Source organism: Embiotoca jacksoni, unplaced genomic scaffold, assembly GCF_022577435.1.
Source record: "Embiotoca jacksoni isolate LCO1_2020_lvr unplaced genomic scaffold, fEmbJac1.0.p SCAF_12, whole genome shotgun sequence".
NCBI lineage: Eukaryota > Metazoa > Chordata > Actinopteri > Embiotocidae > Embiotoca > Embiotoca jacksoni.
In genome coordinates this window covers 10,514,767-10,541,234 of record NW_027185252.1, presented here as the reverse complement: position 1 = coordinate 10,541,234, position 26,468 = coordinate 10,514,767, and the positions used below count along the sequence as shown (strand labels likewise).

The 26,468-nt window shown below is 40.6% G+C and overlaps 3 protein-coding genes across 8 annotated transcripts in view; 2 read left to right on the top strand and 1 right to left on the bottom strand.

Moving 5' to 3' along the window:
• Positions 1–15,116, top strand: part of LOC138195375 (A-type potassium channel modulatory protein KCNIP2) — a 91,716-nt gene extending 76,600 nt beyond the window's left edge. For 3 of the 5 annotated variants that reach the window (XM_069144718.1, XM_069144717.1, XM_069144721.1), the window contains exons 2-8: positions 10,693–10,817; positions 11,025–11,094; positions 11,497–11,567; positions 11,760–11,867; positions 12,413–12,517; positions 12,668–12,730; positions 13,311–15,116. In XM_069144718.1, coding sequence (XP_069000819.1) covers positions 10,693–10,817; positions 11,025–11,094; positions 11,497–11,567; positions 11,760–11,867; positions 12,413–12,517; positions 12,668–12,730; positions 13,311–13,358 — 590 coding nt within the window. In that variant the 3' untranslated portion in view covers positions 13,359–15,116. Of the gene's footprint in view, positions 1–4,137; positions 4,448–9,214; positions 9,314–10,692; positions 10,818–11,024; positions 11,095–11,496; positions 11,568–11,759; positions 11,868–12,412; positions 12,518–12,667; positions 12,731–13,310 lie in introns of those variants that run through there. The other 2 variants (XM_069144716.1, XM_069144720.1) reach the window with 2 other exon arrangements.
• Positions 15,117–15,172: 56 nt separating this feature from the next.
• On the bottom strand, positions 15,173–20,075 carry cox15 (cytochrome c oxidase assembly homolog 15 (yeast)). Its single transcript, XM_069144715.1, has 9 exons — positions 19,879–20,075; positions 18,828–19,015; positions 18,612–18,734; positions 18,194–18,380; positions 17,791–17,958; positions 17,601–17,682; positions 16,566–16,720; positions 16,280–16,393; positions 15,173–16,193 (listed from the first exon to the last, which is right to left on the bottom strand). Exons 1-9 carry the CDS (start codon positions 19,942–19,944, stop codon positions 16,062–16,064), a joined length of 1,215 nt encoding a protein of 404 aa, XP_069000816.1. The 5' UTR covers positions 19,945–20,075; the 3' UTR covers positions 15,173–16,061.
• A 305-nt stretch (positions 20,076–20,380) lies between these two features.
• cutc (cutC copper transporter homolog (E. coli)) lies at positions 20,381–24,379 on the top strand. Of its 2 annotated transcripts, none has more exons than XM_069144714.1 (9): positions 20,381–20,465; positions 20,620–20,696; positions 20,944–21,003; positions 21,094–21,303; positions 22,825–22,860; positions 23,057–23,190; positions 23,329–23,356; positions 23,447–23,552; positions 23,665–24,379. In XM_069144714.1, the coding sequence occupies exons 2-9, from the start codon at positions 20,627–20,629 to the stop codon at positions 23,774–23,776; spliced, it is 756 nt and encodes a 251-aa protein (XP_069000815.1). In that variant the 5' UTR covers positions 20,381–20,465; positions 20,620–20,626; the 3' UTR covers positions 23,777–24,379. The 2 variants fall into 2 exon arrangements, with proteins under 2 accessions (XP_069000815.1, XP_069000814.1); XM_069144713.1 differs by having other exon boundaries at positions 20,382–20,503.
• The last annotated feature ends 2,089 nt before the right edge of the window (positions 24,380–26,468 follow it).

The window sequence follows — 26,468 nt, the reverse complement described above, 5'->3', positions numbered from 1 at the left end:
TGTGATCTTTTCTTTGGAGCCAGAACCTTCAAAAGTAAGGAGGGCAGGCTGTTGCCTTTCACACTCTTGAACACACTCCTCCCTATTTGAGCCTGAAGCGAGCCCTAGATTATGGAAAACATTGATCGGTCTGCTAGTTTTTTTTTTTTTTTATTCCCTCACTAGGAGTGCATACATCCAGATTGATTGTGTTGTCGTGGTAGGTTTAAGGGTTAGGTCAAAATTCTGTACCCATCCAGCGGTAATCTCCTGGACTGGAAAATTAAGAAAAAACAAAGCAGAAGTGTCAAAAACTTCAGTTTCTCAAATGAATTTGGTATGTAGTTAACTTCCTCGTTCATGACAACTGAACGAGAGTTGAATGTTTTTATTACTCACCTGTTTAATCCCGGGGTCCTCCAGTCCACATGCCAAAGAGTCTTTGGGTAAGCCACTGAACCTCAAATGGGTCCCGACAGCAGGCAAGTCATTCGTGTGTGAATGTGTGTATGAATGGAGGGCAAACTGTAAAGCGCTAAAAAAAAACAAATAAAAAACTGTAGAAGCGTATTAAAACCAATATATAAGTGCAAACTATTTACCAAAGTTATATAATAGGCAACACTGCTTTGACTGATTGGTGGGTACTGTCACAGTTAGCTTGCTGCCTGCAGGTTTCAGCCATAGCCATGATTTCAGAGTGGTGTCTGCTAGATTATTATTTCAAAAGGAGGACCATATTTTATTTGAAGCAGCTAAACACATGATGACATATAGTAAAGTGTTGAAACAACGGTTATATGTAATTCTGATAAAACCTCGAATTTATCTCTCCATGGTTTTACAGTAATCTAGACATCCACCCTGCATTCACATACTATTTAGGGCCCGAGCACTGAAGGGTGCGAAAGCCCTATTGTTATTCTTTTTACTTTTAGTGCATACTGTAGCTTACCTTAAAACGTGTGTACTGTTGCATGTAATATGTATACAATTGGGACATACTATTTCATCATAAAAATGCACCTTGACCCACTTTGTCATATCTGTTTTGATCCGTAGCGCAATGTTCAAGGTAAAAAGAAAAAGGATGCGATTTGGAACAAGTACAATGCTTCTTCTTCTTCTTCTTCTTCTTCTTCTTCTTCTTCTTCTTCTTCTTCTTCTTCTTCTTCTTCTTCTTCTTCTTCTTCTTCTTCTTCTTCTTCTTCTCCTTCTTCATTTTGTGGGCAGAGCATTAGCACCACCAACTGTCTCGGCGGCTCAGTTGATGTGACGTATCTGCCGCTGTGCAAAGGATTTTGTGTCAGAACAGCTGAAAGTTGCATGCAGTCCTGCATACTGCGAAATACGACCGGATGTAGTTGGACATCCTGGTACTTTTGGCATAAAACGTTTAACATACTTTGTATTGGGACATACTAAATCTTTTTCTGGCATACTAAATAGTATGGTAGTATTGAATTTATGAAGAACATTTATTTCATTATGTCCATAAATGCACCCAAAACAAGATAATGGTACTATAATGCTTTGTGTAGATTAAATATGGAATATCAGCTTCGAAGTAATACATATTTGATGACCATTTTTCTCAATTATATTTTATGTGGTCATATCAATTTGCATGTCTACTTTATTGAGACCATTCAGTGGCGGACAGTTGTAATTTTGAGCTCTATGAACTCAGTCTGCAACTGGATTTCCTGTCATTTTGAGAAGAAAAGTGCAGTGAGTGTGTCTCTGATTGAATGCAGGTTGTTCAATCTCCCAAAGCTTCTCATCTAAAATGTATCCTCCTCGAGGCACAGCAGTGGCACTATAGCTCTAGATCTCATTTTGACTCTGAGAATCATTATTCACCCGACAGACAGATCAAACTCTCTGTAAACCTCTCAGTCTCTGTCAGCTTCCCTTTCACCTTCCTCTGCATCTGCTAGTTCCTCTCTGTCTGGCTCTGAGCAAACCTGCTTACCGCCACAGGCTGAGAGACAGACACATGTACATATGAATTAAACTTCTTAAAGACAAAGTGAATCTTTTTAAATCCTCTGTAATCCCTCGTCTCTCAGTTTCCCCCCTTCTCTTCCGTTTCATAAGGAGCATTCATTTACAATTTTGCTAGGGAGTGTTACGTAACGTGGAGTGGAGGATGAAGGTGATGGAGGACTTTGAAGCCAAATGGTGTTACTTTCGTTTTTTTTACTCATGTTTTTCTCTTTCTACAGCCGTTCCACAGACTGTCCTTCCAAGAAAAATGACAGCATCAGTTGTTTCAGCAAGTGCCCCTGAACAAATTTATGTTCAATTGACAAAGCCCAAGAGCAGCCGCAGGTATTATGACTTCTGTCTGTTGGGAGAACAGTGAGAAGTTTTATTGACTTTTCAGAAGGAGGAGGTCAGGGTGGTTTGATTGTTCAACAAAATGTCAGACCATGAGTCATTGGACCATTTTTATCTACCTATTTCCTACAGAAAGACAACATTGGTTTATTTTAACCGCGACTACGAGCCTGCCCTAACTTTAACCAAATAGTTACTGTACCTGAACCAAAACCACCCACTTTCCCAAACCAGAGCCAAGTCGCTTTTGTTTCTAAACCTCACTGAACCTCAACCATTGTGGTGTCAGGTCAGGAAACTGTTTTGCGGCAGTAGGTGTTGTATGTGTTCTGTGTTGTTGTGGAATGAAGTCATAAATTACATATTTTGTAATTTCATCTGGAGGATTTTTTTTTAGCATATCTGATTACCTTTCCGATACCGGCCTTCTCTTTTACCAAGATTTAAAATCACAATGGAAGTGACTGGATTCATGTTTATGTAAAACCAGTGGTGCGGAGCCCCGTGTGGGTAACTGACAGCACAAAGAGTTTGACAGCACAGTTTTTATAATGACTGACAAAAAAAGTGATTGCCAATACCAGACCTGCTTATAGTCATAAGGTCAGAATCAGATCCAGTACTAATCCAATATGTCTCACTGGGTAGTCCCTAGTCCTCTATGGAAGAATAATTTTCATTATCAAATATTAACTTCATGTGGGCTCGCCTGTTGTACTTGTTGTAATGCTTACTGCTCTTTCTTCAAAGGTTAAAAGGCCTTATATACCCCTCTATTATATTGAATCAAAGTATAAAAAAAATATATATAAATGCCAACAGTTATGATTCCATTCTTAAAAATGTTATTTGCATTGTTTTTTTGGTTCTGGTTGTTTGGAGATTGTGTCAGTCTGTGCTATGATGTCAGCCTGCCAGATGTGACAGCAATATATCCCATCCCAACTGAAATGTTCCTTGCTGCACTGGATTTTATATGCAATACATGCTATAGCCAGATTTTTTTTTCCTCCAGGCTGTTTGCTCGAGTGTGCACGTGTGTTGACTTTACACTTGGGGGGGGGGGGGGGGGGGGAATGCCACATCTGTGACTTTGTCCACAGTTGCTGCTAGGTTGGATGTTTCACTTCTCCGTCGTCGCAGTTTTCCGCATCAATTCTGTTAGTCTTTGTATGTTTCTTCTCCTAAATTTGTCCTTCATTTCCCCACTGCTATCTCTTTTGGATTTGTTGTTTGTTTCTAGATTTGGTCCTTTCTATTCTCCTGGTTGCCATTATTTTTGTCTTTGGCTATTCCATCCTGCCCTTCCTCTCCGTGTCTCTCTCCCTACCTCATATCCCAATTCATTCTTCTCATCTGTCTTCAGTATGTCTCCCCCTCTCTGTTTCCCCTCTTAACCTACGAGTAGTACTCCTTCATCCTTTCCCCTGCTTCAATTCCTCATACCCCTCCTCTTTCCTCTAGTCACTCACTCTTATCACTGACCCAATTAAGCATGGGGAGGGACACAGCAGCAAGATAGTGACGGAGGTAAGAAAGAGAGGGAGGACAGGCAGAGAGTAGAGAGAGTTTGAGAGTCAGAAGCTGGAAAACCGGAGAGAGTCAGAAAACAATTGCCACCAAACTGCCAGGACACACACAGTGAATTGTCCAAACTTCACCTGGAACTTAAACAACCTTTGACAGTCTCAGAGGAGGGGGGGTGGGGGGGGGGGGGTGGAGTGGCAAGTCGACATCCCTCCTGCCATGCACTTACCGCTCTCGAAGAAGAAACGAGGAGAATAACAATCTACCTTCAGTGTTTGAAGCGGGCGGGGAGCTGTGCAGAGGGAGGATGGACGAACGTCGGCATATAGAGGGAGACTGAGAGGAGAGACTGAAGAGACGAAGACAGTGCATTCCTGGCTGGAAGCTGAGGGGGGGTGTGGGGGACGTGGTCGCCCCAAGGCAGGAGAAGGATTTTTGTTGACAGGAACAGAGGGAGAGAGGACGGGGGAAAGGATGCAGCTGTTCTTCCAAGAAAAGTGGGAGGTGGAGGGGCTGCAGACTGTGGGCTTCCTGCTGGTGGTCTGCAGCTCCCTCAAACTGATGCACTTTCTGGGTCTTATCGACATAACTGTGGAAGGTAAGAGAATTGGTAAGATAGAAAGATAGGTGCTGAGATTCAAAATGAGAAATATGGTGAGGGGACAGTAGGAAGGAAACACCCAGCTGGAGAGGGGGTGTGTGCATGTGTGTGTTTGGGCATGTTTGTGTGAGTTACTTATATACGTAAAGTAGTTTTGGCCTTATTACTTCACTAAATGCTGGGTGTGTGCGTGCGTGCGTGGTTTTGTATGAGACTAAAATACCCAAGTATGTGCAGTGTGCTTTTTTTTACCTCACATGCCAGTGCAGCATATTCAAATTGCGTATCTTCCAGGGGCAGTGTGCTATGAGATATGTCATATATCGAAATAATTTTGTCTGTAAAGTACTTTATCAGACATGGAGTTTACTTCTGCCACGTTTTCTGTCATGTGTCTTCAGACCAGCCACTCCCACCTGCCCTGCTTTCCCTCGTGCCGCAACACCTGGAGTACGTACTGCCTCGACAAAACGTAGCAAAGCATTTATTTAAACAGAAACAATGGGGCGTTGAACATCCTGTTTTGTTACACAAGCGCACTGCCATGGCAGGGTTTATATACACATCACTGCTGACTGGGTATCCCCTGTGGCACGCCAACCAAACAAGAGGAAGTGTACCTCAAAGTCGTTCAACCCGGAAATCATAGAAAAATAATGCTCACAATGTTTTCAGATGGAATGTGCTCCTGATTTTCACCTGCAGCCACTTCACCACCACACAGTATAGATCCCCCCAGCTCTCCACTACTCATCTGCTAGATTGTATTTGGACGATCTGTGTGCCGTAGCTTTCTAGCGCTCTCCTTATTGCCTGCATTTTTGGGTCCGTGTTTTTGACCTTGCTACTGTTTTTGGATTGTACCTCATTCCCTTCCTTTGTACTTTGCTTGCATTTTTGTATCTTTGTTTACTCAGAAAAGACTCTTTACATCTACCTTCCGAGTTGTGCGCTCGGGTCCCTTTTCTGAGAATCGTGACAGGATGTGCTTTTTAAAGAATATTTGTTGTTTTGGTTTAAAGAGAAACTCCAGAGACATCAAGATCATTTGACTCATCACGAAGAGGTGTACAGTATCTTCTTTGTTTCTGGAGGGAGCTTTCTGTACTCTCAAAAAGCAACGCTCTTGGTGTCATCGGGGCTGTATTAGCTTGGGCTTGGAGATAGCAGTTTTTATTTTTGGGCATTTTTGCACTTATTAGATAAGGTACAAACAGGAAATGGAGAGGGACGGATATGACATGCAATAAAGGAAGTGAACCAGCACACTGCTTATAGCCTACTATGAAACCTGACTTCCTTCTTTGCTCCTGTGATAGTTACTCTAGGTCACAAGTAGGTTCAGTAGACCCCTTCTCACACATATATTTGGGACAGATGTGTGATGGTGACTAGTATGATAACAGGTGCTTAATCACAGTGCCACCAGGACAGCCTTAGGCCACACATTTTTAAAAGAGAGCCTGCGTGGCAGACTGGGGGCATGCTGTTTGGAAGATTTAAGCTTTTACCAGATGGCAAGGCTCACACTTTTTTTTTTTTTTTTTTTTTTTTGTGCCTCTTGTGAGCCCCTACTCTTCATAGAAGTGCATTGCAAAATAACTAGAGTTGAGTTCAGAGTAAAGAAACTGTAGGCAGGTAAAGTGGAAGGTGATAGATAAATTACATTAGATCAAGGTCTCAGGACTCATTGGAAACCACGAGTACTTGTAGAAGTAACTGAACAAGCGGGATCCATAAATTCTAATTTGTATGCCAATGTTTGTGAAAACTGCACAATTATTTTATATTTAGTTCTTGTCTCATCAAAAGGTATCATTACAGCCCAGAGATCAGTCTCAGTGTTGGACCTGCACAGCCCTTCTGTACCTGTATTACCGTGGCTCTGAACTGTAATATGTTTCCTACCTTCACTCCAGTTGAGGGATTACATGTTTTCTCTGTGCCACTGAAAAATCCTGAGATCTCTGACATATTTCTTCAAAAGTTACTGAATCTTTCTGGAAATGTGTTGCCATTAAGCTAAAAATAGAGCTGTTTTTCTTATTTCCTGAAGAAATGTGAGGGTCTGTCAGTGTACCCTGGGGGAAACTATTGAAGTGTAATTGCACAATCACTACAGGGTGTGTTGGATATGATGAATGTCAACATGCTGCTCAACTGCCGAAGAGTGCAGTTTTTACTTTTTCGCCTACTCAGGCCAGAATGAAAGAAATTCTGGTCTCATTGTCAGTGTCACTCAGGAAACAATTTTAACTTCAAAGGCTGGAGAACAAATTGAACACATGTTACTTCAATAGCGTGTGGAGTGCAGTAACCTACTTGTTTTTGACAAAAGACCGTTTCAACCACAGCAATCAGTTAATATTAGATACAATATCGAGCACTGTAGCTTTCTAAATTTTATGTTGATGATAGATAGATAGATAGATAGATAGATAGATAGATAGATAGATAGATAGATAGATAGATAGATAGATAGATAGATAGATAGATAGATAGATAGATAGATAGATAGATAGATAGATAGATAGATAGATAGATAGATAGATAAGATGGGTAGCTGGATGGATGGATGGATGGATGGATGGATGGGTGTGCAACTTCAGGTAAATCGCTCTGACTTTGAAGTATCTATTCCAAGAGAGACTTGTCTACGTCAGCTGAAGCACATTTACTCAGACACCAACAGAGAAAGAAACTGAGGAGATGGAGAGAGGAGTGTGAGACAGGGACAGAGGAAAGGTGTCTCAGTCCTAAAACAAGTATCTGTCATCATTCACAGTTTCCAGTGGATTCAGCTTTCATGTTCCTTACAAGCATAGTGTACCATGCAGGCAGGGAAAATTATGATGTTTTTAATCTGCCAGTATAACAGTTACTAATATGTTAAAACTGTTATCTGCAATGCTACCAACACAGTCTCCAAACTTCAAATGTATTGTGATTACTTACCATTTGGTGAACTAATTTTGTACTGATGTCAAATGTCTAAGCACATATGAAGTATTGTGTGTGGGTACAGTATTAAGCTGTATAACTTTACCAGTATTTTAATATTTGTTTGCTACTTTATACCTCTCTTCTTCTGTCCTGTATCTTATAAATTTAAATATTGCACAGATGACTCCTATTATGTCCTGGCAATGAGTATTCCTCTTTTTCAAAGCTAGACAGATAGCTCACAGCTTGAGGCCCTCCAAAAAACTCAAGGTGTACTTTTCTTGAATTTAATGAAGATCACTCACTCACACTCACCTACTTAATGTAAAACTGCAGCAAACAACAAAATGCAAACCCAAATTTAAGACAGAACAATACTTATTACATTCACATTACGATGTAGACAAGTAATAAATTGCTACGTCACATGGCAGGGCACCTAGTAATAGCTAACAGCTGTGCTAATCACAATTAAGCCAGTTTTAAAAGTAACTTCACGTAAACCAAATACACAGCAAATATATTATGCTTATGGTATGAAAACGGTCACTAAAACAAATACTTATGGACAAACAGTGTCAAAGGCAACAATGTGGAAGATAAATCATAGCAGGAGAAGCAGTACCATGTGCTTTCTGTGCTGCCTGGTGGACTCTGTGGGAAAATCCCCAGCTCTAAAGCTACTGTTGATGTATGACCAGGAGGGGGAACTGCTGTACTCAAAAAAAATTATTTTCCAATTAACATTCACTCAAGCAGAGGGCAGAACAACTCCTCTTCATTTCTTTGACAAGTGTAGTTGCTATTTACATTCACGATTTACCAACAAAACATGATGAACTTGATCAGGAAGTTTATTTTAGGTGCATGCGAGCAACCATTCACTAATATATTTAGTCTTCTGCATCTTACTGTATAGAAGTAGTGTACTCGCATTAACGTCTGTACATCTGTTGGTCAGCTGTTGGGTCTGTGTGAGAAAGAGATAATTTACTTACCTCATGCAGACCCTGGGGCGGAGGGCTAAGCCTGTGCTGGGCTGCTGCGATGATGAATCTGGTATCCATTGGACAACATGTTCTGCCTGTTCTGGTTGCAAATGATCACTCAGGTGAGATAGTCACTGGAGGTACTGTGGTTCGGTTGGCTTTCACCCCATCATGGCCTTCATCCCTCAAACCGCTGGGGTCCTCCTGAAAGGGGTAAAGGGACTGTTACCATGGAAACTAAGAGGCAAGAGTAAGTACATGGATTTTTTTTTTTTTTTTTTTTTTTTAATTTTCATTATCATTTGGTGGCACATCACATAAATAAGCATCGTGACGTTTTGTTTTTTTTGCTTGGAGAAGAATTAGTAGTGTGGTGGTAGACGAGACGGGCTCTGGTTGAGGTTGTTTTGAACTACTATCTTCTGTAAAATCATATTCTATTATCATGAAGTGAAATTAAGTCGTCGTCTCCAATGATTATGAATTTAAACTCTTTTCAACCGAGAGTTTTTGCTGTTATTCCTACAGTGTACCGAATGTGGCATTGTGAAAGAGCATCAGTCTGACGAGGGAAACTGTGTGTTTCTCGGGGTCAAGCTGTGCTGCTGTCGTGCGGTAACATCTGCCGTTTGAAGTGGTCTCCCTTCGCTAAGCCAAGTCAGCAGGCAATTACCAGTTTGACTAAACAGCATGAAAAAAGTCTGTTGCTGCATCTGTCTGTTGCATGTGTGTGTGTGTGTGTGTGTGTGAAAACAGAAGTAAATCACAGACTTGCGCGTGTGTGTGCGTGTGTGTATATATCTAACCCTTGTACTATGGTTGGCGATTGCAGGTAATCCTTCCACCAGCCAAACCAAAAAAACCATAAAGCAGCGTTTCCTCAAGCTGCTGCCGTGCTGCACTCCTGCAACTGCCCCCTCAATCAGTGAAAGCAAGTGCTTCTTCTCTCTATTTACTTTCTTCTTCCAGCCACTTCAGTGGAGATTCACACAGAGACTTGTGTGGATGCAGTCTTGTACTGTACACACCAAAATGATTCAGTGTACGCATACATCCACACACAGTCGTACAGACTCGACAAACTGTTGTGTGGTGGTGAAACCCCCCCCCCCCCCTGGGATCATGGCTAATGGGTCAGACCTGGTTTGTGATTTGAAGTGTGTGCTGATCCCTCGGGCAATACAGTGTGTGTGTGTGTGTGTGTGTGTGTGTGTGTGTGTGTGTGTGTGTGTGTGTGTGTGTGGGTGGGTGGGTGCGTGCGTGTGTGCGTGCGTGCGTGCGCACTTTAGCACAGATACCAGGCTGATAGAGATTAAAGTCAGCAAAGCTAGCAGCTAGACTACAGCCGGAATAAGAACGGGTTGAGGGAGATCTCCCAGTGACTGTTTTCACTTTTAAAATGTTTTTTCTTAACCATTTCCAGTAATGATAAACCTCTTCCCTCACTTCCTCAGTGTAGGAGTCTCTCCAGTTGCTCCGGTGTGCTTGAGCTTGAGTTTTCAGACAAGACATTCTGTTTTCCAAGATGAAGTACTATAGTGTACTTTACAATGGAGTATTAAGGCCACATTAACAGCAAAATGAGAGTTTTAATGTCGGTAATCAAGTCAAAATGTCAAGATTGAAGTTGAACTACCACATCGAGAAAACAGCACATAAACAGTGTGGGGGAGATCCCACAAACGTGGAAGAGGTGGTCGCATTCTTGCAACTGAAATAGAAAGATGTAGTTGTATGGGCCACATATTCCAAATTCATGTGGTTTCTCCTTATTAACTTTTCTGAAATGGTGCGATTCTTTAGCACAATCTCCTCAAAGTCCTAACACAGTTGTACTTATTACCACACTATGTTTATCCACTAAAATATAAATTTGTATTGTGATTTTGTGGTTTTTCTCAATGTTGCTACTTTATTCTCAATATTCCAACTTTATTCTCAACATTTCATCTTATTTCTCGAAAGTATAAAAAAAAAAAAACTTCCTCGTATTTCTTTTCCTTCATGTGCCCCTAATACTCCATCATACTATTCCAAAGATGATACAAAGAAGTGTGGAAATCGCTTGATCAATTAACCTCACAATTGAAACACAGAAAAATTGCATTAATTTATGTCCTTTAAGTCCTTAAATAATGATTAATGTTTGATTTTGCTCTACAGAGTATAATGTTAGATACATACTATTTGAAGAGATCAATATCAGTTTGATAATCTCAGTTAGATATCTTGGCCAGGTCTCAGCTGACCTCGGGGTTGGGATGTTATGGTGGTGATAACTGCTAACCAACACTTGTCTGTCCCTCACAGACAGTGTGGAAGATGACTTTGAGTTATCCACTGTGTGCCATCGCCCTGAAAGCATGGACAAGCTGCAGGAGCAGACAAAGTTCACCAAGAAGGAGCTGCAGGTCCTCTACAGGGGCTTCAAAAATGTAGGTCTGGCTAAAGTAGAGAGGGGAAACACGGTACAATTTAAAAGCAAAAAAATAAACCTAAAAAAATCTTGTTATATGTACAGTATATCATCTTGTGAGTTAAAAGCAGTATCAGTTTGGCAAGAGCTGAAGTAACTTCATAGTCATTGATATTCTCTGTAAGAAGGGAATTAATTAGTTTTCTCAATTCATTTTGTGTCCCAGGAGTGTCCATGTGGTGTTGTGAATGAGGAAAACTTTAAGAACATATACTCCCAGTTCTTTCCTCAGGGAGGTGAGTTATCCAACCAGTAAACCTAAAGAGGTCCAACTATGTTAATACTTAAATTAACACCATTCTTTCTTTCTTTGTTCAATATGTACACTGCGAAAAAAGTCTAAACAATATATTGATACTGTTAAAGTATACAGCATTTTATTGTCTCCATGAAATAAATAGAAAGCTCTCACAATGAATCTGTGCTGCTGAATTATAGTGCGCGCACTGCAGAGAGGAAACACAATTTGTCATTTCATGATATTTAGGTTGATAAAATGTTAACCACTTGCCTCCAGTTATATTTGAAATTATTTTTACATCCAGGCTATATTTAGATCGCCGCTTATCCAAGCTGTTCAAAGACTTTGCTTTATGTTTGGAGGGCACACGGGTTACTGTAAGTCTCTACCTTTTCAGATTCAAGTATGTATGCACATTTCCTGTTCGAAGCCTTCGACACTAACAAGAACGGCTCGGTTAGCTTCGAGGTGAGCTCTATTCTTACGTGGGCTTCTTTTGAGGGATAAAAGCAAATATGTGCTCCTCTGAAATTCTCCACCCCAGTTGTATCCACACACATACGACTTACATCTTAATCTGCCAACAGTAATTAGGCTGTGATAAAGATCTGACTTCATTTACTGTGTCAGGATTTAAATGTTGTTCCCCTTTTATCTCAGGACTTTGTATTTGGCCTGTCTATTATCCTGAGAGGGACCATTAATGACCGGCTAAACTGGGCATTCAACCTCTACGACCTGAACAAGGACGGCTGCATCACCAAAGAGGTATCACACACACACACACACACACACACACACACACACACACACACACACACACACACACACACACACACACACACACACACACACACACACACACAAACAGTAATTGCTTCCTAGCAGGTCTGTTCCTAACAATGAGTCCTCTGTGTTTTGGGAGTGTTCGGAGGTTTTGGCAACCTGTTACCAGGATATTGATCAGTGGCCACATCAACTTTTAGTTTGATATTTAGAACTCATCTCCAGTGTGTCGGTATATGTAGCCTCATAAATCAACAATATAAATAAGTTATTTTTTTAATTGAATTGAATGAAAGTGAATGCTCACAAATGTCATGTTTACCTGACAAAAGCAAAGTAACAGTGGATAATATGTGACATATTAGTATGTTTTTAAACAAAAACAAACATACAAACAAAAACCAAATTTTCACCCCCCCAAAAAAAAATCTTAAATTTAAGACTAAAGTCTGGATATGACCAATCTGTGACTATTATTTGTCTACGTCCTGATTACTATTTCCTCTGTTTTGCCCAAAACTTTGCAGGAGATGCTGGATATCATGAAGTCCATCTATGACATGATGGGGAAGTACACGTATCCCACGATGCAGGACGAGGCTCCCAGAGAGCACGTGGAGAACTTCTTCCAGGTCAAACTCAACAGTCTTTTCTTTTTCCTAACCCTTCGTTTTATGATTATTTAAATCCACAGAAATATTATTCACAAATCATGAGCATATTGTTCTATTAAAGATCATTATGTAAATCATAAATCTCTTGCTGCTGTCTCTTTCTCTCAGAAAATGGACCGGAATAAAGATGGGGTGGTCACCGTCGAGGAGTTCATCGAGTCATGTAAAAAGGTGAGACAGAGAAGTGGATTTAAAAAAAAAAAAAAAATTGCCTTAAAGGAATAGTTCGACACTTAGGGAAATATTTGCATTCTGGCCACATTAAGCATGCAGAAAGAATCCAGGAGAGAATTAGTTAAGTGTAGCAAAAAGACTGAACATCAGCAGAAAAACAGCTGGCCTGGCTCTATCATGGAAAGACTTCCAGTCACTCCAGGAACTCCCTGCACCCGGCCACGAAATATTTACAGCATGTAACTCCTCCTGAAACCACAAGTTATTGTTTTGCATTTCTCCGTCTCTATGGATGAAACAAACAAGATGCATTGAGTTCATTGGTGAGCTTTACAGGTGCTGGTAGGTGGATTTAGCTGTTTCCCCTTCTTGATGCTAAGGGGAGCTTTTGGCTCTATCTTCATATGTGACGGACAGACATTGGTATCAATCTTCTCATTTAGCTCTCAACAAGAAAGCTAAATACAGCTACAAAAGTCAAACTATACCTTCAACCCCCTCTTTCCTCTGTGTGACTCATTTGGGTTACACACTAACAGAACTGACACGCCCATTCAAACCTCTTGTCTCTGTCTAGGACGAGAACATCATGCAGTCCATGCAGCTGTTTGACAACGTCATCTAAGAGTCTGGACCAGTGTGGACACTGGCACCAGGGAGGGGAGTGTGTGTGTGAGAGGAATCAGGCTGGAGGAGTGTAAGAGTTTGCGAATGTGTGTGTGTGTGTGTGTGTGTGTGTGTGTGTGTGTGTGTGTGTGTGTGTGTGTGTGTGTGTGTGTGTGTGCACGCGTGTGTGTCTTCTGACTTGCAAGCTTGTGCTTGTGTCTCTGTCGAGAGCTGTGAGTCCTGAGGACACTCCTGGACCCCCAGTGGCATTTCCCCAAGTAACAATGGAGCTTCTCCCAACTCTCATCCTCATCATGCAGAACCTTAGTTTTATCCCAGAGACACAGAGAAGGAAAGCGAGCAGCGGGCTCACAGCCGCTGGCACGCCCAACTCCCCCCACCGGTTTTATTTGAACTTTTATGTCTTACTACTACTGATGGAGGAACTATCACACCTGAGCTGAACTCAGAGGGAGGAAGTTGCCAATAAACCTTGATCTGAGATCACTTTGCCCCTTTTCTCTGAAGATTTGGAAGATTTGTGAGTCTGATCCTGCCTCTGTGCGTGGAGCCGTTTGACTGCTGATAAAAAATAGAAATGAATCTACGGCCACCTGGTGGACGAAAGAGAGAAAGACACTTCGTGAGGGAACAACCAACACATTGGGAAGTCCAAGTGCTCCCGTTTGACAGGTGGAAGTCTTGTTTTCCATGAGGAACTGATTTCAATATCGCATGATGATGTCACTAATATCTACTTATGTATTTACAGAGATACTCCAAAGTCTGCTCGTCTGTCTGCTGTTCCTAGTCATTCACAGGTGCCTCACCCTTTGTGTATGTGTGCGTGCATGTGGAACAGAACCAGATGTCATCTGTCTTACCTACGTAAGACTCCAGTGGGACGATACCCACCCCCATAGAATAACTTCTGGCCTTCCAAACTATTACAGTCCTAGCGGTAGTTGTCTATTGACTGTTGTACATTTTCTAGCATTCCCAGTGGTGTGGTATTAGGCAGTACAACGTGGGGATGGCACTATAGTTGAGCTGTTTTCACCACCCCAGCTTCTCTCAAAACACAGCACGTGGCATACCACGGTCGTACTCGTCTATCGATATCAAGGGGAATTTATTAGATTGCAGATCGTACTTGTGAACTTCTTGTAAATCGGAAATGTCATGTGGTTGTAGCAGGTTCTACCACAAAAATCTGAAAACTGTCATTGCATTAAATTAGGCTAATTCAACGTCAGAGAGGTATCGGATGTCTGTGTGTATCTTTAGTGAGAGACACGGTTTGCTTTTTCTACGCCCCACACATTCCCAGCCCTCATCTCTTGCTCTCCCTCTCTCTGTAACACCAAAGAGAAGATTTCAATTAAAGAGGTATACAAAGCCACTCTATGTTAGGACACAGCCCACCTGTGGGTGAAGAGAGAGGGAGCTACTGAGTTGTGAGTTGGACAAGGGGCAGTCAGAGATAAAAGAAAAAAGAAAAAGGATGCAGACCTGTTATGTAGTATACCTGCCCACTTGTCCACACAGAAGTGTAATTTTAGGTTGGAAACCCACACGTTAGGCTCTGATGAATGAACAATTTGCAACCACTCATCTTCTTTCTTTCACTCTTAAATCTAAGATGAAGTGGGTACCAGACACTTAAGCCATGATTAAATCGGCTGCAGTGTCTTTTAAAACGCAGACTAACATGAAATAGCAATAATGTTCTCTACCAGACTACTTACCCACTCACCCAACCTCCCATTCCTCAGAGCACAGTGTAAGGGTGCACTAAGGCCTTGATGAAAATATGCACTTCCAACCCTGCAATTTATTTTTATTTTTCTGCTCTGCTTTTTTTTCTGGAAAAAACAAAATGGTTTGACTGATTGTTCCTGCCGACAGTGTTCAAGTTATTTTTCCCGACCACAAGTAAAACCTGTCTATACCCGCATGTACTGTGTCTAGAACAATGAAAACCTACTAACCCGTTGTACTGACTGTCTAGTTAGCTAGCCTCAACTGGTTGCATTACATATTTAAAATGTGTATATTTTGTACAGAGACAATAAAAATCACAGTTACTATGCAAACTGGGCTGGAGTTTGAATTTTAAAGACTGTACAGACATTTCTTTAATAAAATAAGAGCACTTTCAGCAAGAAGTATATACATCAGTACATAGTATATTATAATGCATTATCACAATGTCAACAGGAAACTGTTCATAACTTAAATATACATAATTTGACATTTATTTCCAGGCGCAAACTCTGCTTTAACTTACAGGCAGTGTGTGTGTGTGTCCAGATTTATTGACCACATTTTCAATCAAAACATCTTGTTAAAACTGTGAACAAGAACAAAAGGTTCAAGATATTCCTGCAAAATTCCACCTTACTGCAAATCACTTGCGCTGTCATAAAAACTGAAAATATGCTTGTTTTTTTTTCTTTTGCATGTCCTTGTTTAATTCCTGGCATAGCAAAACACTTCATAGTAAGAAGTCATCTTCTCATGACAACATGTATCCACAAATGACCCAGTCCTTTTCTGATTGACAGCCTCGTAATTTGTTTTGTAATGAAAATCAAATAGCTTCTCTCTTTCTGATGATGTGATGAAATGATTCTCTGTCACCTAATGATGATTACTTTCTGCAGCAGAATAGATAGATGTGGTCACCAGGGATTGGATTTGTCCGTGAAGGAGAAGGCAATTATTTGGGCATTTTGCGAAGTTCTGCCAGAACCCAGATGGCCAGGGAGAGAAGAGCAACAGAGCCAGATTGGTGAATCGCTGCCAATGAAGTGGGGACATACAGTAACAGGGTGCTGATACCAAGGGCAACCTGAAGAGCACAAAAACACAGTTAGTTACACTGAAAGGTAATGGATCCATTTGTATACATATTCCTGTGTTTAACTGATAGCTTACCTGTCCATAGGCCATTGCTGCGAGGAGGCTGATGGCAATCTTAGCCCTCCTGGGCAGCATCATCCTCCTTGAGAACATATAGAGGCCTGTAATCGCAGTCAAAGAGGAGATGGCCTAGAAAATACAAATAATAATACAGATCAACATTTAAAAAAAATAAATAAATAAATAAAAAAAACTATCAATGTCTAAATTTATAGAATGAGACAGAAGAGGACAATAGTGTTTCACTAAAATCAAAAATGTTGCTAAAAAAGGTGATTTCTTTTTGGAGAGGATGACATACCAAAATTCTGTGGTCAAACTGCACAGTTGTGGGATTTTCAAAGAAATTCTTGAGGGTAGGAGAAAAGGCCAGCAGATCGTCAGGAATCCATCTATCGCCCATCTTGGGGAAGGAGTTATACACCAGCCCCGCATCCAAACCAGCAACAAAAGCACCTGTGGAAAAGCATTTGAAGTCGTTACAGATGTATCTGCATGTATAGATCACATCCTCAGCGTAGAAAACAAAACAAGCTTTTAGTTCCTGCTTCCTGCCTTTATTATCTTTTCATAACTGTATCCCACACCATCTTCCCTCACTAAGTCAAATTGTATTACTTTAAAGTTCAAATGAACGTGGTTTATGTATTTGGTCTTTCCTATAGTTAATCAGATGACTGGGCACTGCATGGACTTGGCGAGAGAGGTGTAGGTTTGAGAGCATCCCTGCAGAATTCAGACTTCATGACATTCATGTAAAAAAAAAAAAAAAAAAAGCTTCACAAAAGGTTTGTAGTTTCAAATAAAACGGACACTTTTGACATATGCTTCGGCTCTTATTGTTTTCAGGGGCTACCGGGTTCCAGATGTTGCAAATCCTGCTGAGATTTTAAGTGGTCTTAAAATCTTGAACCCTGGAGTCCACCAAAACCTGACAATGTCCTATTCCAACTCCTCTGTGGCCTCAGCAGTGAGGGCAAATACTCTCAGTACCACATTCACAGCTTCCTTTATCATCATTCCATCAGGGAAGGGCTTCCTGTGCTTTGTTAGGATGAGTGCCACTTAAAACGATGGCCCTCCATGGCCCTCGTTGGCCCTCTTCTCTGTTCAAATCTGCCACCCGGAGGAAATTCCAATGCAATCTTGTTGTGGACTGAGTAGTAATTGGCGATCTACCGGTTGCTTTGCGAGCGACGTGTTAGGGACCCCCACATTCTACGGTATCTCACCTTCAAGCATAAAAACTTGAACTTAGGATCCATTTTAAAACTGAAAGCACTGCTATCCCCTGGATAGATTTAGTGAGCTGCATTCACACAAGATCAAACAGTACCTGAAAGAGCGGTGAGGAAGACGAGTCCACCAGTACCCTTGGCAAACCTCCTGAGCTGCATGAGACGTTTGGTTTCTGCAATCTTTAAAACAGGTGTTATCATGAATAATACAAATAATGCTTGCAACTACAATTGTAAGCATAAATTAGAAGTGGCATTTTGCCTGTGGGCGAGAGACTGCGTTTGTACCTTGTGTGGTGGGAACAGCAGAGTGAGCCCTGTCCAGAGACTGGCGCAGTAGAGCAGCAAAGCAGAGCCAAGATGAGCACTCAGACGATACTGGCTGACCCGAGGGATGTCGTGAGACTCGGGCTTCTCCTCCAGCCCGCTCTTTACCATGTACCACCCCAGCAGGCCCTGAGGGGACACACACACACACACACACGCACACACACACACACACACACACACGCGCACACACACGCACACACGCACACACACACACACACACACACACACACACAGAGTTTGGCATCCATACAACTTGACTATAACTGCAAAAAAACTTTATGAGAACAGTCGTGAGAAATAAAACAGGGAGGGTTAAATTCCTCTTGTCCTCGGTCATCTCCGCCGTTTCATTGAGTCTCACCTGGAAGAAGACAAATCCACAAAGCCCCAGCACTTTGCCCTTCATGGACCGAGTGAAGTATCCTTTCCTCCAGAAGTAAATGGTGGGGAGGACGTATGCCAGTCCAACCAGCCTGCCCCACATTCGATGTCCCCACTCCATGTAGAAGATAAACTTAAACTCCGGCAGAGTCATGTCATGGTTCATTCTGGGAAAACATAATGACACCAGGTAACCAATCTTTTAATTAAAGACCCAATTTGGACACACAACACTGATGTACAGTCAGTTACATAACTGTGAAAGCTGAGGTTTTCTTTAAATGAAAATAAAGGCTCTTATATGTTGAGTGTTTAAAAAAAAATCCCTATTCGTGCCCGAGCTGTCTTTAATACTGTGTGTTGACTTGATAAGGTAAAAGAGAATTGATGGACCTTACATTTTGAATTCTGGAAACTGCTGGTACTTGGAAAACTCGGCCTCCCAATCGGCTTGCGACTGGGGCGGCTTCATCTCTCTCACCAGATGCCAGTCAACCATGGAAAGCCCAGATTCTGTCAGCCTGATTGAAACAAATGCACAGACACAGAAAGTACTCGTCAACACCACATCAACACAAACGGGAGTAAAATACATTCGGACACATTGCTTTTACCTCGTGACACCACCCAGCACAACAGCCCCAACCACCAGCCCACTGCAGCCGAGTAACCAGCGACCCACGATGTGATTTGCGGCTCTACTGGGGACAGTAGCTGCTGCTGGGGTGGAGGTGGCTCCTGCCTCCGCAGTGACGGTGCTCTGACCTCGCTTCATAAGCCATTGTCGTAGCTGCGGGCTCCGCTATTGATGGAAAGAATGGCGAGAGGGGACTTGAAATACGGCTGGACAACACAGCTTCTCTAAGTCTTAAAAACGGTCACATAACTTGCTACTGAAATTACATTTTAACAACAGAAATCTAAAGCATAAACCAGCTGCAGCGATTAGTCGATTAATCCGTTGTTCATCCACAGAACAATTGAATCACCAAATATTTTGATCATTGTTTTGAGTGCTTCCCCCCTCCCTCTGTTTTCAGCTTCTTAAATGGAAATAAACTGAACAAAAACATTTAAGGGCTGCACTTTGGGAAACACACTTTTGTGACATTTTAACAACCAAACAGCTGATCTACTAATCAGGGAAATAATCCACAGATTAGTCAGCGATCAACATAATCATTACTTGTAGCTCTGGGTTATATTTATATTATATATTATACATTATATATTTTAGACAATTATGTACTTTCAAATTTGAATTGAAGCAAATCCCTTCAGCCTACACACACACACACACACACACACACACACACACACACACACATGTATATGTATGTGTATGTATATATATATATATATGTATAATGTGGTTTATTTTCCAGCTCAAATGACAACCTGCCAGTTCAGGCTCCATCTGGATGAGTGGAGGTCGATGATGTAATTTTTACCTGTCAACTCACGCATGCGCACGTGACTGCTGCTTTGCACAAACAAGACAGCTAAAGTTAACTAACCTAACTCAAATAAACGTTGTAGAACAACTCGAAAGTGAAACAGAAGGGGATCAGAGAGATATCGTGTCTTAATTACATCCTCCGAGTTGTGACCTTTTCACGCTTATCTAACCGGCTAATATTAGCCGATGGAGCTCGCTGTACTCACGCTGCTGTTTCGACCGGCGCTCCTGCAACCGCAAAAAAACGTCGTCCGTAACGATGAGAGCAACATCGTCGTGCCTTTTAACGTCGGCAGGCGCTCAGGTGATCCTGCGGTGCTGCCGCAGGAGATGGAGCCTGTTAGTTTGAAGCTGCAGTCCGGCTGGTGGTTTCCTAACTCTGCCTGCCTGGTACAGTTCAACTTTAACCTCCTGACGTCACAAGAAATCGACGTACGAACAAATCAAGATTCACGTTCTTTTTTTTATTTTTTTTATTTTTTTTTTATTATTTGTAAGCGTTATTTCTATGTAGTAACAGAATTCTCAATATAAATAATTAATAACAACAACAACACAAAAGTTTATTCTTTTGTACGCCTGTTTGTTTTAGTTTTTGCGTATCCTGCATGGGCGGTCACACTCGTCCCATTGCTCCAACAGTGTTGCGCAACCAAAACACCGCCCTCTTCCCGCTAAAGAGCGTGTATGAAATTCAACAACCCGGAAACCGGTGACCGACTGAAGGGACTGACTAGCAGCTGTTTTCACTCTACAAAACATCCACTGACTTTACGCGGCTTCCAGTCGACTGGTAAGCTTACGTGAATCGATAGAAGGTGGATTTAACAGGTAACTGTGGTAGAAAATTAAAAACGTAAGTGCGTGTGTGTTTTTTTTGTTTTTTTTAAATACAAATTTACAATAAATCTTTTTCTGTGTCTGTTTTGTCTGTCTTGTCTGTTCAGACTCACTATGGCAGAGGGCTTTTTAATGGAGGTGTGTGTGGACTCCGTGGAGTCTGCAGTCAATGCTCAACGAGGAGGTCAGTGATGTGAACACTGTCGTGCTTTTTTTTTTTTTTTTCCCATAAACTCACCATGGTCTACTTGCTGAGAACTCAATGAAACAGAAAGGTCAAAGGTTGCAGTCAGTCTGACACTGTTTAAGTGCCCGGCTTATAGTATTTTTTAAACTTAAACACCAGTCTGCACTGAAATTTAATGTGACATGCAGTGTTATTTTATCTCACGAAGGTAACTGGGTTGTAAAGCTGTAATCTCTTCTGACAGGTGCGGGTCGGCTTGAGCTGTGTTCTGCTCTTCTAGAGGGAGGGCTCACACCCAGTCTTGGTGAGCGCTGCTGTACAGATCTCTTAGCAGAAGCTCATCTGTCCAGACCGGATTGGCGCACAGTCCAACAGTTATTTGTTTGTATTACAGGTTTGCTCCAGGTAGTGAAGCAGCACGTCAAAATTCCAGTGTATGTAATGTTACGGCCTCGTGGGGGCGACTTCCTTTACTCAGACCAGGAAGTGGAGGTGATGAAGAAGGACATAGAATTAATGAAGAGCCAAGGGGCCGATGGACTTGTGCTGGGAGCCGTGACAGAGAATGGACGGGTGGACCGCGCGGTCTGCATGGAATTACTAAGTATTGTCTGCCTGTATATTCGATCTGATCCGTATAGACTTACAAAGCAATACATTCAACAACTAGGATGCTCTTTATGATGCACAGATCCACAAAAAAGACCCAGTGTACATAACAGAAATGTCCCATAGTCATAGATCACATCCTCCTGTTTTCAAGTCTTCAAAACCTCCTCTCTTAAAGTGTCATTTCAAAATTTTACCTTCACACGACCAAAACGGTAAAATACAAAAGGATATCTGACCTCACAAAGATGATAAAAACACGCGCACAGTCTGGATCGTTAAAGTAATGAAACTCGGACTCTGATCACGTTCAGTATGAAACGGAAAAATGGATCCTGCATTGAATTGCAAGGATTCAGCTTTAATTGAAGATGTTTTATGTCATTATTGAAAGAGAACATAAAGCCCTTTTAAAAATGTGTTATTCTTTGACATCTGTGTGCCTTTTCAACATTAGTTTTAGCTCATTCGTGACTGCGCACGTGAGCAAGATAATAACAGGCGAAAGAAAGGAAAATGTCTTTGCCAAAATCAAGTTTAAGTACAATGTAAAAAAAACAAAACACAGGTGCACACGGGAATACTAGGCAAACAAACTGAGAGGTACAGGTTTTATGGATGACATGTCGATTATTTGCAGCAAGAAGAAAAAACTATTACTGCACAGCACATGTCAACAACCTTCTCTAGGATGAAGGTGAACATGTTTTTTTTGTCAACAATCTGGAGAAGACTTAATGAGGGCAATTCGCTACAGCAGACTTTAGACCGTCAGATAGCCTGGCTCCGATTATCTTTCACTCACAGCTTCAGCTTTCTTTGTAAATATAGTCTGGCAACCCTGTTCATAATCAGCGACCATTGAGTGTCTAAGTGCAATGGCGTTAAAGTTAAGTGTTGTTGTTTTTTTCGAAATCTACTTGCAGCGGCAACAGAGTTTAGGTGCACATGTTGGTCAGTGCGGCTCGGTTAAAGCAATAGTCCCAATAGTTTCAAAATGAACACGAGGTCCACACCCATTAGGATACAACGACTGGAAACGGTTCTCTACGAAACATGACCAGACCCATATATTCATGCAATTAATTTGGGCCTAGTTACACTAGGCAGTCAGTGACCGCAAAGGAGTTTTGTTAACAATTTTGCTTGATATTTTCTATTTAATGCTACGAAGTCAGAAAGAAAAATATTGTCACAATAATCCAAAAACCAACGATAATTGTGTTCTCTGTTGCGGTTTACGATTTTTGGGTCAAACTGAATTTTATTGCTAACTATCTAATTGACATGTTTAACAATTGTGTATCTGGAGTCTGCAGACTTTGCACATCTTGGTACATTTGTCTGACTATGCTGAGATTTGTGTTTTTAATTACCAGCCAACTACAGTCTAAAGTAAAAGCTTCAATCTTTGACATGCAGCATGTGGCCCTGAATAAACAACTGGCCATTGCAACAATTTATTTACTTTGACATTTGGTACTTCTCTCATCTCTTTTCACTTTTTGCTCACTAGCTGCTGCTCGTCCTTTGCCTGTCACCTTCCACCGAGGTAACGTTTTCTCCTTCAACTCGCACGCTGGCTCGCAGCTTTGAAATCCTTTGCTGCTGCGAGCAATCACACTTTAAAAATAAACAAATCCTCAATGGGATAAAAGCCCTTTTAAAGTGTGCCTCTAATGAAGCTGAAAGACTTCACAATATATTACTGAGCTCATGTTAGGAAACTAATATTGATCCAACTGCAGCTTTTGACATGGTTCACGACCCATCGGATGTTCTGGAGGATCTGGTATCATTAGGGTTCCAGCGCGTGTTGACAAGTGGCTGTGACAGCTCCGCTTTGGAGGGACTGCCTCTCATTAAACGGCTCATTGATCAAGTATGTATAAACATTATGTATGTACGCATGTTTGCATTCAAACGCATGTAAACGGCATAGCTATTCATCAATACTGCTAGGTCATTGTCCAGGAGCATCTTGTGACTCCATTTTTACATCATAATTTCCACTCAACAGGCCAAAGGGAGAATTATCATAATGCCAGGTCAGTGCCCTCCCTTATCTTCTTTTATTTCATTCATGTGCTTTTTATTACTTGTTTATTTCTTGTTTTGTTTTTCCTGATAAATAACAGGAGGAGGTATCACGGAAAGGAACTTGCAGAGAATATTAGAGGGGTCAGGAGCTCAAGAGTTTCACTGCTCAGCCCGCTCCAGTAGAGATTCTGCAATGAAGTTCAGGTTTGTCTAATTAATTAAAAAGCTTGGAGTGGGGATTATTTCATAAATGTATGATGAACTTCAAGGAATGAAACCGTTTTAGGTTAAAATGTACTGATGTTTTGATGTGCAGGAACAACTGTGTGACGATGGGAGCTGCTTTCTCAGCACCTGAATACAGCCTGAAGGTGGCAGACGTGAGCAAAGTCCGGACTCTCAATGCAATAGCCAGAAATACATGGTGAATGGGTACTTGACAGTCATGACAAACAACATAAAGCATACCTCAAAAAGTAATCATGAGTAATTTTAGAAATTATACTGCTATGTAATGATTTATTTTCATGTTGCCACTGGTGTTGTATTTGTTGTACATGATAAAAAGGCATTTAAATTCAGTTTTTGTAGTGCGTAAAAAGGAGATCATACACTTGAGTGCAGACTCGTTTACATGTTTAGATTTACAGATTTGTAGCGTTTTTCACATTCATAAATGTTGGCACGATCCTTTATATACTCACAAATCAGACGAAATGTCTTTAATACACAGATTCAGTTCTTTAAAAAACACTTTTGCAAATAATATTTGTATAATAATAAATACCCCATAGTGTGGCCTTTGAAATGTAATTATACGAACACAATGGAAGAGTAAATTGAACATTTTATTGTTTCTAAAACAAAATATTAAGCTCACTGCTGCTGTTGTTTTTATACCAGCATTTTTCCAGTTGCCAGATACTTTGTATACAGTAGATGATGCATGCCCTTTATTTTTTGCAAGGACACAATTATTATGACTTCATTCCTTTTGCTCATAATTTAATAAAAGTCCAAAGATTCCATCATTTCGGTGCACTTTGTTTTATTGGTAATTTAAAAAAGAAATCTTTCCAATTAATTTCTTAAAAAAATAAACTATGCAGATGCTAAATTCTGCTTCATTCACACTTATTTTATTGTAGTCTGGAGCATGGACTGTCATGTTGCTATCTTAATGTTAAATGATACCTAATCAGGTTAAATTGATTCTCAAATGTATTTTCAATGGAGACTTGTATCTAATATTAATAACTGAGCATACAAACAGCAGCTTTGTGGTTTTAAATTAACACATTTGAAAGTCAAAGGACCTGTGATGTCATTAAGCAAAGAAGTTAATCAATAAACAGTTAATGTCTCACTGACCTGGCGATGATGTCAGGTTACATTTAACAGTTTAACACCATGAGTTAAAGCTTAAATGGGTTCAAGAACTCACCCAACAAATTGCTGTAATTGCTACAATATAGGACAATTGTACAGTTAGCCTTCAGGAAATAGCTGTTCAATACTTATAGGCTGAGTCACTCTGGAACATTATAGAACCGCTTGCTGTGAACAGTGTGATGTATTGAAGTGTGACCCAGCAGGAGGAGGTTTAGTGGGTCATCTGGATCATTGAGAAAAACCTAAAAACCCTCTGAAAAGCTGGGAGCAAAGTTAATCAGTAACTTCCATACATTCCTTAAATTGGAGTCTGGTCAGCTTATACACTAGTATTCGGTCTTCCATGACAGTATTGTGGGAGAATATAATGAGCTGTTCCTGATCCGGTTTGTCTTGGTTGCATGGAGTTGGAAGCCAGTTTAATTGTTCTTCTAAATGCACGGTACATATGCTCATTATGTCAATTGTGTTTGATTTAACTTAGCTTATAAAACATGCTGTGTCTTTAAGTTATGATTCCACTTATAGCATCTGGTCAGAGAGCAAAAAGAAGCACATGTAGTTTTAATGTTTAATATTTGAATTAAGATTTAGCAAAATACTATTGAATTTATTTTATAGCAGTATTATATTATAACAGCCCTACAGTTTATGTTGTATAAAATCTGACTAATTTGAGCCACTGCTTTTATTTTCTCTTACCAATGTTATAACAACAGAAGCTAATGAATATTTTTTTTTTGTTCATTTTTCAGTCTATACAAAATTTATAGATGCTGACATTTAATGTCATAAATTAGTAAACAATTAGCATCCAAAAACACAAATTGAATCCAAACTCAAATACAAAGATATTCTGTTTTTGTCATGGAAGAAGGATAAAAGAAGCACTCCCATATTAAAAAATGGAACCAGGGATGTTTTGTTATCTTAAATCACAAAACAATAATTTATGCAAATTGTTGCTGGTGAATTTTTTTCTGGCTTGACTAATCATTTGATTGATTGTTGCATCTGTTTTCAGCCAAATGTTTATATATCTCCGCATCTATGGACCTCTGGTTTAATTTTGATCCTATTTGTAGTCTGCTGTTGTCACCTAATGTTTATTTTTTTACCAATTTTCTAAAAAAAACCTAAAACGTAATATATATGTTTTTTGTTTTTTTTTCAGCAAACTACCCCCAGCTAACATTGCTTCTCCCACTTTTATATCAAGTCATTGTGCAAGTAATTGCCTTTACTAGCTGATAGATAATACGGGCTATTAGTCAGAGAACACCCTCACTGTCAGTGCATCATAGTTATAAATCAGATTAGTAAAGTATTTGTTGATTATGTGTAAGTTGCAGTCACGTTACATTGCTGTCCTTGAGGCTCCACGCAGTCAGCCAGATAGTGACCACGTAGTGTTATCAAAACATGTAATGATTAATCATCACAGCCAGGAATCGGTTTTAAGACCCTCGCAGCCATTAAAAGATATGATTTAATGCGTATAAGGGTTATACTTGCAACATTGTAACTCACCGTCTCACCTACCCAACAGATTTGCCTGAGTCATGCTACGTGTTCCTTTTACTTTATTCCAATTCAAGCAAGCTTTATCACAAAGATCCCGGCCAGTTAAGTCATTCATCCGTTATGTTAATGATAGAGTGGTGGGTCAGAAGTTCAGAGGTTTAAAGTTGAAAGAGTCTGCTGTGTTTACTCGTTCTCAACTGGGAA

Coding starts and splice junctions, on each gene's coding strand:
- cox15 (XM_069144715.1), bottom strand. CDS start 19,944: ATGTTGCTCTCATCGTTACGGACGACGTTTTTTTGCGGTTGCAGGAGC. Junction 18,381..18,611: donor CAGTTTCCAGAATTCAAAAT/GTAAGGTCCATC, acceptor ATGTTTTCCCAG/AATGAACCATGACATGACTC. Junction 17,959..18,193: donor GTGGATTTGTCTTCTTCCAG/GTGAGACTCAAT, acceptor GTGTCCCCTCAG/GGCCTGCTGGGGTGGTACAT.
- cutc (XM_069144714.1), top strand. CDS start 20,627: ATGGCAGAGGGCTTTTTAATGGAGGTGTGTGTGGACTCCGTGGAGTCT. Junction 20,697..20,943: donor AGTCAATGCTCAACGAGGAG/GTCAGTGATGTG, acceptor CTCTTCTGACAG/GTGCGGGTCGGCTTGAGCTG. Junction 23,191..23,328: donor TTAAACGGCTCATTGATCAA/GTATGTATAAAC, acceptor TCCACTCAACAG/GCCAAAGGGAGAATTATCAT.